The sequence below is a fragment of the Hoplias malabaricus genome, chromosome 7 (genome assembly GCF_029633855.1).
Source record: "Hoplias malabaricus isolate fHopMal1 chromosome 7, fHopMal1.hap1, whole genome shotgun sequence".
Classification (NCBI taxonomy): Eukaryota; Metazoa; Chordata; class Actinopteri; order Characiformes; family Erythrinidae; genus Hoplias; species Hoplias malabaricus.
The window spans coordinates 28,525,822-28,538,451 of NC_089806.1; the positions used below are offsets into that span (position 1 = coordinate 28,525,822).

The window sequence follows — 12,630 nt, forward strand, 5'->3', positions numbered from 1 at the left end:
TACTATATCAAAGCATATTAATTGAACATTGAATAGAAGGAAAAAGTGTGGTAGAAAAAGGTGTACAGTCAACAGGTAATCACAGCCTTGAAAGGATTGTCAAGATAAGGCCATTCAAAATTATGGGGGAGATTCACAAGGAGTGGACTGCTGCTGGAGCCACCATACACAGATGTATACAGGACATGGACTATAACTGTCACATTTTGTGTGTCAAGCCGCTCATGACCCAGTGACAACGCCAAGGAGAAAAAGGACTGGACTGCTGCTCAGTGGTCCAAAGTCTTGTTTTCAGATTAAAGTAAATATTGCATTTCATTTGGAAGTCATGGTCCCAAAGTCTGGAAGAAGAGTGGATAGGCACCCAATCCAAGCTGCTTGAGGTCTAGTGTGAAGTTTCCACAATCAGTGATAGTTTGGGGAGCCATGTCATTTGTTGGTGTTGGCACACTGTGTTATATCAAGTTCAAAGTTAATGTAGCTATCTACTAGGAAATGCCCTTCTGCTGACAAGCTTTATGGAGATGGGAATTTATTTTTCCAGGAGAACTTGGCACCTGTCCACACTGTTAAATGTACCAACCACAGTACCACTGTGCTTGATTGGCAAGCAAACTTACCTGACTTAAAACCTAGACAATGGGGTATTTTCAGGAGGAAGATGAGAGACACCAGACCTAACAATGTAGACGAGCTGAAGGTCACTCAAAGAAACCTGGGCTTCAATAACATCTCAGCAGTGCTACAGGCTGATCACCTCAATGCCATGCCGCATTGATGTAATTCATGCAAAAGGAGCCCCAACCAAGTATTGAGGTTGAATATACAGTACATATTTTTCAGTAGGCCAACATTTCTTTATTAAAATTAATTTTTAAATTGGTTTTATTTAATATTGTAATTTTCTGAGATAATGACTTTTGTGTTTTCATTGGCTATAAGCCATAATCATCAACATTAAAAGAAATTTGGGTGGTGGATTATTCTTACCACACACAAGTCTGTAAATGTAGAACTACTAGGTGCAACTATGGTATGTGGAGCTGATAAAATGCAAAAAAAATAGAAGTGGGTTTAATGTTATGGCTGATTGTCAGTGTATGTGTAACAATAGTGACATAATTAATGTATATTGATTACATAAATACAGAGAATATTTTTGATAACAAATGTAGAGAGCTTACCCTCACAGCCACGCTCAATCTGACCACTATGAAATAGTGCGTCATTGATGAGATCAGGGAGGCGGCCATTTAAGTCCACTGAGGCCAGGCATCCTTGGAAACCCTCACGAGAAACCACGAGTTTGGGCAAATTGTGGTACATGTTGGGCCCAAGACCAGCCAAAAACAGATCACCTAAACCGCAACAGGGACAACCAAATGCCACTACTGGTCCAAGACTAATATTAACATGCCACAGCTGAACCTTTATCTTTTGTCAGAACACACTGCAAAAGGACTTTTTAAAAAATATTAAATCATTCATTTCTGAAATATATACAGTGCACTTAGTGAAATTAAACATTTAATGTTGTGTGCAAATAACATATTGTATTACACCAACCAACCACCTCCCAATTCTCATTCAAATGAACATAAAATGTAAATAATACCAATGTGTTAAAAGTATACTTCACCTTTTAGATCAAGGTTTTTAGCCCCATTGACCACTTGGCTGACTGATGTTGTGTCTACCTTCAAAGTGTGTGTATTAGAGGTGTCTCTAGTGATGACCACGCTGTGCCACTGGTTGTCATTGAGAGGACCATCACTGTTTCCCTTGAGCAGGCTGGGTCCATTTCCCAGGTCAAAAACATAGTGAATGTACCTGAGAGCACATACATTAAACAAGCATTCCAACATGTAGCATAAATACACTTAAAGCCCCTGGTAACCTAAATATTATTCTTTCTAATTAAGTTTATCTGGCTCCTCATGGCCCCTGATGAAAATGTACACAGTATGTCTTATGTACTGTATATCTTCCCAAAGCCTAAAAATTGTCAGCTGTATTGTCAGTCTTACTCTTTTCTCAGTGTAGAACGGCCAGTCCTATAATGGGTAAAGCTTATGTCAGCTTTACTCTGACAAATCATAAGGGTAATCTTGCTCTGCCATCTCTTTGACACTGAGCAAAGAGTTTCAGTTAGGCTTGCAGTCATTTTGAGGCTCACTTAATAAAACCACTGCTGTTTCAGTAATCACACTCATTTTGAGCCTCACATGAGGCCCATAGTGAGTAAAACCTAAGCTTTGATTTTTAATACCTTAACCACAACCACAGGTTGTGCCCACGGCAGCCCACAAAATCTAGTGGCGATCATGCCAGCACCCGCCCACAAAATCTGGTCACTGGTTGTCTGCTTGCAAATTACAGAATTAATAATACAGAATTATTAATACCTGACCCTGCCTGCACTATCTAGTTTCACTAGATTTAGCATGGTTAAATGTCATGCTACATCCTTGGACACCTAAATGTGTATGTGCAAATGTAACCCATTTCAGTGTATTTCATAACATGAAACAGTAAAATGCTGTACAGTCTCTTTAAATAAAGAAAATAGAATGCTGTCTAGTGCACAAGCAAAAACGTTGTACTGTCCCTTTAAATACAGCCATTAGAATGTTGTTAAAAATGCCAGTTAGTGTTCATTTTTATTAAACAAACTAACAAACTGTAGCTCCTTCAGTAACAGTGCAGATAACAGAGACTCCAGATTATTTTGATGCCTACTTCTAGAGGATTTGTCTTAAACAGAAATAGACAGAGAATGAAGATTGCTCACTTTCATATACATGGACAGATCCTATTTTATTTATTTATTTTTCTTTTGTATTTTTGAGCACTTCAACTGAACTGCTTTAATATCCTCCCTGAGCCAAGTGTTCGTCCTCGCATCGTCTGCTTATTGCTCAGCACGCCTTTGGCATTCTGGTGTCCAGCATCTCTGGGAACGGCGACAGAGACACTGGGGGGCGGTAGGGACTGAGTGAACTCAGAGAAATAGAATTGATGGAGATTTATCAAATTCCTTTAGTATTATTATTATTTTATAGATTGTTTATTTAACTGAGAGCTCTTTTTTTGTTGTTGTTTTTGATTAATTCAGTGAATATTATTGCACATTTAGATATTTTTGTTTCTTATACTAAACTTTTTTTTTAGAAAGTAAATAGATAAACATATTAACACTTTATGATTCAGATAATACACATATCAAATACAAATAAACAAAATCATTAATTGTTGTTGGCTTTGTCTTCCTTCAGGTGGAAAATATTTATTTGTACATTTTATTTTTTTGTATATCAGTCAAGATTAATTAAATCAGCCAAAGATTTAATACAGGTTTATGATAAATCTTTTGGCCTGTGCTAGTTTGAGATCCGTTTTGGTTGGTTTGAAAATTAAAAGTACCAGTCATGCCTCTTGTGTTAAGTTTGCCTTGTCAAACTTGTAGGAATAAATGTAGGACTGCTGTGCAGTCTTAATCACTGTTTAGTTATACAAGCGTTCAAGCATATTTATGTAATACTGTAAACTGTAAAAATTGAAGAGGTCTCTTTTTCTTAACTCACCCTTTAACTAACTCCACAGCAACAAAATCAGTGCCATCGCCGCTGTTGAACAGAATAAAGCCATCAGCTGAAGTAGTTTTGAACTGGAAGAAGAGGTGCATGGAACTGTAGGCCTGAAGTGTTGCCAAACCCAGGTAACTGCCTTTGGTTTTAAAGGTGACTGGGTCTGCTACAATAGAGCGCAGGCCAAAGCGAGCATTCATCTCACAGAATTCAATGTCTCCATTCTTGCATAGGTCAATGTACAGCAGGCCATTGAACTTGAGGCCCTGCAAGTGACCAATGAAGCTGGATGGTGTCATTGAGGCAAAGCGGCGTTCGGTCAGGATACCAGTTTCCAAATTACTGAACTCCAAACGTGTGTGATCACCATTCATCTGACCTAGAGAGATACACAATGTGAAAGAGAGAGAGAGAAGGAAATGAAGTAGAGAGGAAAACACAGGGAGATAATGACAAATGAGGAGTAAAAAGAGAAAATTGGAGAGGGTTAGATGGAGAGAGATGATGATCATGACAAAAAATAAATAAATCATGAGGGGGAAAAAGAGAATGGAGACAAATAAAGTGGGGGAAGGCAGAAAGGTAAAGACTCCATCAAGAGAGATAGGGAGAGAGGCACACAAAGCATAAGCAAGTGGGGAAGGGGAAAAAGGAAATAAAAAGATGAAAGGTCATTCAAGTCAAGTTCATTTATATAGAGCTTTTAACAACATGTTTTCACAAAGCAGCTTTACAGAGATAATGAACAATTACAGTATGTAACCCAGAATTACTCTAATCTACCCCAAAGGAAATGTTTCTCTAGACCTATCTAACAGCATAATTGAGTTCTGTCACACTTAAAGCCAGTGGAAGTGCACTATACCTTCAGCAACATCATCATCCACTGTGAGTTTGAAGTTTTTACCACGCCGCACCACTCTGACTGAGTGCCATTCGTTGTCATTCAGCTTTTGGCCAGCATAAAGAGTCTCTGGGCCTTTGCCTGAGAATGATGGTATATTAGTGAGATTGTATACACATCAGTTGTACAGTATGACTTTTAGTCCTTGGACTATTACCCTATTTAGTCTTTTCAAACATCTATACAGGACGTTCTACAGGAGAGGACAACTTTAGAGAAAAAAATGTCAAGCATCTTAAGTTTTTTCTTTTGAGTTGTGAGTTTAATGCATCAACTTCATACTGTTCAATGTAAATGTGGCTTATTTCAATATTTAGAATCTACCTGTATTTCTATTAATCTAGACAAAATGCAAACTACTACAAGTGTATTACTTGTTTTAGAGTCAAAAATTCACCTTTCAGTATTATGTAAAATGCAAAACAACTGATACAGCAACTGGGCAATTGCCGAAGCACAAATTATGTTTAGAGTATTTTGTATGCCTTTTCTTAATTCATCATTAGAATAAACAGTGTGTGCAAAAAATGTTAAAAACCATAGAAGCTGTAGTGCAAATTGGGAAATTTTTTCCCATAAAGATGCAACTGGATATTTAAAATATAACATTTTAATATACATTTTAATTAATATAAATGTCCACACCTGCAAGTTCTCACCAAGAAATTTTGCAATATATATTTGATGCCTCTTGAAATGACATCCAGCTCAATATAGAGACAAAATCAAAGCAACAGAAGACCAAAGGGAATTATTTGCCAGTATTTTGACACTATAATTTAGAAGTACAACCTGTTTCCACAAAAGTTTGTATCTTTTGAAAATTCAATAAAAAAACAAGAATCTGGTTTGTCCATTCTTTTCAACCATTTAACTGATAAATACACAAAGGTTTCCAGTGCTTACATTGACCAACTTGACTGTAATTTGTAAATGCAAACACCACACACACACACACACACGTGTGTGTGTGAGTGTGTTTGTTTTTCTTAATTCCAGACAAACTCCAATTTTGCACATTTCTTGATATAAGGCTTCAGCTGCTCAGCAGTTCATGATCACTTTTCTCTGATTATCCTCTTCCTGATTCAGCCCAACACTTCAATGTTAATTTAATCACATTTAATATTGCAATCACTTTATAGTTGTGAACAGTGGCGGACCTAATTATGGCTGAAATCTACATGCTTCCCCAGTGACATCCAGTGACATACCTGGCAGTGCAAATGCATCATTTGAGCTTTGGATTCTGCATTTCAGAATGTCCAAAGCAACATTTGAAAAGCTGTCTCCTGAATGGACCAAATTAAACTAATGAAAGTGTACATCGTATTACTGATCTACTCAGAGACCAAGGAAGTAGCACAGTGCAATAACAGATCACAACATACCATTAGATATGACATAAATTTAAAAAATCCTGTAGTACAAAAGCAACATACATACCAAAAATGCTGCTTTAATGAAACAACATGCAATTTCAAAAACACTTTATCGAGGCAATGACATTTCATAAATGCTAAACAATGGAAATTTAAAAAGATATTTAAACAATTCTGCATCAAGGAAATGGCATACATATTTTAAAAATGCGTTAATGAAATGAAATACGGGAGATCACAATTCATGTTTTCCCTACTTAAATATAAGGTTTTTGTATTGTTCTTCATTTAAGAATTAAAATATGTGTAAGGAATTTCTGATATATTCTGCATCAGAACTCTGTACTTAAAGTGACACCAAACATGTGAACTCAGAGCTAGCTGATAGTGGGTTCCATATGGATAAGTGCTGTCCGAAATCCGAGTTAACCGAGCTGAAGTGAAATGTTTGTTAAATGTTTTAGAGAAAAATCTGCCAATCTGGCTGAATCAGACAAGGTAATCACCATAAAAAAACTGAGAAACCTCATTGCGTGCTGCCTCCAATGCCAATACAGGTTCGGAAGACTTGCAGTGGAACACTGGTTATGCATATTTGATATTCCACACATCTGTGAAATTTTACTAAACATAAGTTAGCTATTATAATCAGGATTAGCCTTTCTTTTAGATTTCTTAGACAAATAAAATGCTTTAACTCAGAATCTCTTGTCATAATGAACAAATTAAAAGTACTTTTTTTAAGCTGGTAATACAGTATTCACAAAATATATGAGCATATTCTGCTTTGTTGCTGCCCACTTTTGAAAGACTATTAAGGAGAGTGGCTGCAGTGGACCATGACAGATTCAAGTAACAAAAATTTAGTATCTGATTGACTGCAGCCAAAAAGGACTGGCAGGTATATTCTGGATCCTGGTTCCTACCTTGGGCATTGTGTTCTTGATGCAGTGTTTTTGAAATGTATGTTGTTTATGTTAATGTATTTGCATGCTTTGCAGGTGTTGTGATATGACACAATGAGACTACTTTAGCAATGTTATAACTTGTCTAACTCATCCAAGCATTTTCAAAATTTAGGAAAACCCACTAAAAATGTAGGGTTTAGTCTTTTGCATGCCATGTTTCACAAAGACAAGCTAAAATATAGACTCATTTGTCCAAGACATGTTTCTACTGTCTTTCAAACCATCTGAAATGAGCTCTGTCCCATGAAATTCTCTGCATGAAAGTTTCTGCATAAACCTGAATTCTCCTTGCAGAAATATGTTTCAGGGTGAATTTCTTGATGCATTTGATGACTGTACTAAGTGAAACTTTATAGATAAAGTTGCTATTTTGGGAGATACATGTTTTTCATTGGACAGGGATTCAACTGTGGTACACAGCCTTGTCTTCCTCAGCCTACGATTTATCCAGATTTCTTTAATTATATCACAATGTAGGTAGTACAAGAGCTAATTTTTTTTTTTTTACCATTCTGCAAGAAATTTTCTGTTTGAACATGCATCACAGTGCCCTCAGCTGGTCATTGAAAACATTGGAAATCTTTTGTATATGTTTGTCAGTTTAATAAAGATTTAAGACAATAATTATATAAATAAAAAGACAAATAACAAAACAGTAAAATTTTATATGGTCTCTTTTTCAGTCTTCTCTATCCCCTGTATTTCACTGATGTATAATCTGTTTCAGTCAAAATGTTTAATTTACCTACTTTTATAGCAATGATGAATTGATGAGAGATCCTAGGGTTACACATGTGGAGCAACAAACTTTAACTTACTGTGCAATAAATTATCTTCAATAATAAGAGCATTTAATTAAAGGATCTTCGAAGTGAGTTAATCAAAAAATCTAATTTACATGATAGCAAAATTTCATGTTTTATGAAACATGTTTTATTTGAGACATCAAACAAAATATATTCCCATATATTTTTCGATTTTATATTTTTTTCTTCATAGCAGTACTCTGTTGCACATAAACAATTTCAAGAGTAAAAAAAAGCCAGAGCGGAAACTTACTCGCATTACAGTTTATCCTGACACAATCTAGATGGGAAAGAATAAGTTACAGATGAAATTGCATCCTTCAAGTTTACAGCCGCAGACATCCAATAACAAAAATTCCACCTTCCGGGGACAAGCGCATGTTAGAGTGGCCATTTTTAATCAGCACCCAATTACATTTTCTCTCAGTTCCAGCAGATGAAAATTTTACAGCTAATTGCCAAAGTGTTTCAGCATACAAAGTAATTAAGTCAGCAGATAGCTATACACAGTTATACATAATCACTTTGATTACATAATTATCACTTCTGTTTAACATTTAACACAGTTGCCACAATAAGACAAGTTGGACTATAACCATTTGTGAATTTCAGGTTAGGATTTAAATGGCCAGTTTGATCATGTGCTGTCAACCTCAGCAGAAAAGTGGGAGCAAACAGCTTCAGTCCAATAAACACCAATTCCATGCAGTGGTCATAATGTTTAATTACAAAATCAAATAAATATAAATCTATGGACTAAATTCATATTGTTAATACAAATGATGTGTGGGTCAATGCACTGACTTATTCTATGTGATACATGACTTAAATGTGTGACTTTTATTTCAGAATAAGCAAGCAATTAAAAAATATCTTCATATGCAAAACATATTTGTGGCCATTTTACATTGGTCAAACAGTTATCTAAATTCAAAATCTAAACTGTATATTATATTGCAATAAATATTTGCATAAACTAAAGCAGATTAAAAAAGCTACCAGATAGTTTAGTATGCATGTGTAAATGTATTCTGAGAGTGTTTTATTTTTTTTGTCACCAGCTGTATGTGGACTGGGCACTCTGGACTTGAGCTGTTTGCCTAGTGGGCCGCAGGCTAAGGGCCATTTGAAGGGGTGAGAACCATCCTTAAATAAGGCATGGAGTGTGCCAGCAAGTGAATGCAAGGGAATGGGAATGAGAAGTTTCCTATTTGATTACATGGCACAAACCTAAATCATACCATATTTAATTAAATAATAAAATGTAACTTATCACATTAATAAGAAAAGAAATACATTATAAATGTGCCAAAGGGGTTATTTTTCTATATGAAGTTTTAGAGGAAACACATTGGTTCCCTAAAGAATGTTCCAATGGATTAATTTTCAAAAGGTATTTTTGAGCTGTTTAGAATAATATCCATGATCCATATCTGTAACATATTGTTGCTTAGAGCAGTCTATAACATCAGTGGTTTTTAATCAATGTTTTTCTTACCTGCTGTGTTAAGATGTAAAATAGAAGCCAGAGAGCACAGTGCTTTTAGTCAGTAGGTTTCAGATTCTTTAAAAAGTACAGACAAATATACCTTAATCATTGGCCAGTGTATATGACCATATACTACAGATGTGGAGGACCTTGGAGATTAAACTGAGCATTCCATTACACAATAAATTGCTGAACATACCTTTATGAAACTGCATGTCTTCTATGACACTGATGTGGCACCAATATTTATATTGTATTTATAAACTTATAACACCAATATAAGTTTGAGGGCTATACTAACTTTATTTAACATAATTATGACTTGTTCTACTGCTATATTCTTTTATTAACATGTACTAAATTTTTAAACTAAATGTCAGAGCATTCACAATGTAGCACATGGTAATGACTGCTGAAAAATGGCATGAGAGGTTTAAGAATTAGAGCTCATCTGCCTACACCAATCAGCAAAACAGCAAAATAGCAAAGAAAATAAAAAATCAGATCAGAGAAATAACTGTTCCTGCAAGTTTTAGTCAGAGATGCCATGAGTCAAACAATTAATGTAATAGTAGCACTGGAAAAAAATAAAGAAATGCAGTAAAACAGTTCAAAATAAATAACAAAAAACAACAAAGAAATAAGAGCAGGAAGACAGAAAGAGAGGGAGAGAGTATGAGAGAGAGAAAGTGAGAAACAATACCTAAGTTGACAGTAAGTTTCACACGGCCGCTGTCCAGCTCAAGTCGCAGTGTATCTGCTGAATCACGAGAAGTTGCAGCCATGAGCAGACCAAAGGCACGCTGGGACATGAAGCGCAGAGACACATCCTCTGCTTCCGTGTGCATAACATTGGGCAACACAACTTTCATGTACATGCTGCCATCAAAGCTCAGGATAGATGCTTCTGTGAAAATAAAAGTATGCAGATAGCTTAATTTATGGACATCTATGGTTTGATTTCTTTGCATGTGTGGATTGGATGGGTTGTTACCAACATATGTTGAGAATTTCATGACAATTTTGTTTTTGAAAAACAATATTGAATCATTTTGAATGACAATTTTGTCTGTCTGCACTCTTGTTTTGTGTTGCACCATTCTCCCAGAGGAACACTATTTCGTCTCACGGTGTACTCTTTATTTAATTAAAATGACAATAAAGCCTCTTAAATCTTGAATCAATAGCACCTTTAGAATTATATTTACATAGAAAAATACTTATTTCACCCGCTGTGTGTGTGTGTGTATCATAAAATGTGTCGGTTTATTTATACGTAAATTCTACCCTCCGTTCCTTTTCAAGAAAATGATCTGTGACCCTGTGTACCAACAAGGCATCTTTTCCAGGGACTTGACTAGTGTCCTCTCAATGGCCAACAGAGCTAGGCTGCTTAAACGGCTTTGGCCCATGTGAAGTGTGTCCGCCTGTGAGTGCTTTGTGACGGTGGAGGGGCTCAGTAGCACCCGCTGGACAGAAACTGTGATAGAAGTCAGAAAGAGTGATAGAAGTCAGTCTCCAGTAACAAGCAGCTACAAAAAACCTACCAAAAATAGAAGCTCGATTTGTCGCTAGTCGTTTTTAACAAAGAAAATGCCACTAAGAGGTTTAAGAAAGTCTCCGGTTCAACTCAGAACAGAATGAAAATGTAATACTCCCACGGATCTCTACACCAAAGGATCGCTGATTTGCTCATTTCAGATCATCCAATCATCATGCAGAAGCTGAGCGTCCGTTGAGCGCGTTGTAGTGCATATTTATTCAATAACATGTACACACAACAGTATATATTTGATCAGTTATTTTTTGACATTTTGGGGTAAGCTGAGCTTCCCTTGCAGTCTTAGAGCAATCACCTCTGGTATATATATATATATATATATATATATATATATATATATATATATATATATATATATATATATATATGTTATGGCAAGCCAAACAGGAAATATTTAATGAACTTTGATGTATATAGAATGAACGCTGATATATATCGAATGAATGCTGATATATATAGAATGAATGGTGATATACAGGGGTTGGATAATGAAACTGAAACACCTGTCAATTTAGTGTGGGAGGTTTCATGGCTAAATTGGACCAGCCTAGTGGCCAATCTTCATTAACTGCACATTGCACCAATAAGAGCAGAGTGTGAAGGTTAAATTAGCAGAGGGTAAGAGCACAGTTTTGCTCAAAAGATTGCAATGCACACAACATTATGGGTGACATAACAGAGTTCAAAAGAGGACAAATTGTTGGTGCATGACTTGCTGGCGCATCTGTGACAGCAAGTCTTTGTGATGTATCAAGAGACACGGTATCCAGGGAAGTGTCAGCATACCACCAAGAAGGATGAAACATATCCAACAGGATTAACTGTGGACGCAAGAGGAAGCTGTCTGAAAGGGATGTTCGGGCGCTAACCCAGATTGTATCAAAAAAACAGAAAACCATGGCTGCCCAAATCATGGCAGAATTAAATGTGCACCTCGACTCTCCAGTTTCCACCAGAACTGTCCGTCGAGAGCTCCACGTGGTCAATATACACAGCTGGGCTGCTAGAGCCAAATCTTTGGTCACTCATGCCAATGCCAAATGCCGGTTTCAATGGTGCAAGGAGCGCAAATGTTGGGCTATGGACAATGTGAAACATGTATTGATCTCTGATGAGTCCACTTTTACTGTTTTCCCCCACATCCGGGAGAGTTACGGTGTGGAGAAGCCCCAAAGAAGCATACCACCCAGACTGTTGCATGCCCAGAGTGAAGCATGAGGGTGGATCAGTGATGGTTTGGGCTGCCATATCATGGCATTCCCTTGGCCCAGTACTTGTGCTAGATGGGCGCGTCACTGCCAAGGATTTCCGAAACTTTCTGGAGGACCATGTGCATCCAATGGTTCAAACATTGTATCCTGAAGGCGATGCTGTGTATCAGGATGACAATGCACCAATACACACAGCAAGATTGGTGAAAGATTGGTTTGATGAACATTAAAAGTGAAGTTGAACATCTCCCATGGCCTGCAAAGTCACTAGATCTAAATATTATTGAGCCACTTTTGATGTGTTTTGGAGGAGTGAGTCAGGAAACATTTTCCTCCACCAGCATCACGTAGCGACCTGGCCACTATCCTGCAAGAAGAATGGCTTAAAATCCCTCTGACCACTGTGCAGGACTTGTATATGTCATTCCCAAGACGAATTGATGCTGTATTGGCTGTAAAAGGAGGCTCTACACCATACTAATAAATTATTGTGGTCTAAAACCAGGTGTTTCAGTTTCATTGTCCAACCTGTAGCGTATGTTGGTCATACACCGTGATACCTCTGTGAATATATATTTAATATATATATTTATATTTGTGTTTATAGCGTTGACCTTATTCAAACTCTTATAATTACTGATTATTTGACTATTGATAGCAATTAAAGTTTATAATTGGCTTAAACAATTAAAACGTTACTAATTAGTTTGAGAATGAATAAT

General features: G+C 36.5%; 1 protein-coding gene across 7 annotated transcripts in view; it reads right to left on the reverse strand.

The window, feature by feature from the left end:
• The window catches only part of nrxn3b (neurexin 3b), a 325,560-nt gene that overhangs the window by 125,573 nt on the left and 187,357 nt on the right, over positions 1–12,630 (reverse strand). For 4 of the 7 annotated variants that reach the window (XM_066677967.1, XM_066677968.1, XM_066677965.1 and 1 more), the window contains 6 exons: positions 9,840–10,043; positions 7,901–7,927; positions 4,453–4,572; positions 3,585–3,966; positions 1,640–1,830; positions 1,185–1,358 (listed from right to left, as the gene is read on the reverse strand). In XM_066677967.1, coding sequence (XP_066534064.1) covers positions 1,185–1,358; positions 1,640–1,830; positions 3,585–3,966; positions 4,453–4,572; positions 7,901–7,927; positions 9,840–10,043 — 1,098 coding nt within the window. The remainder of the gene's footprint in view (positions 1–1,184; positions 1,359–1,639; positions 1,831–3,584; positions 3,967–4,452; positions 4,573–7,900; positions 7,928–9,839; positions 10,044–12,630) is intronic. The other 3 variants (XM_066677970.1, XM_066677969.1, XM_066677972.1) reach the window with 1 other exon arrangement.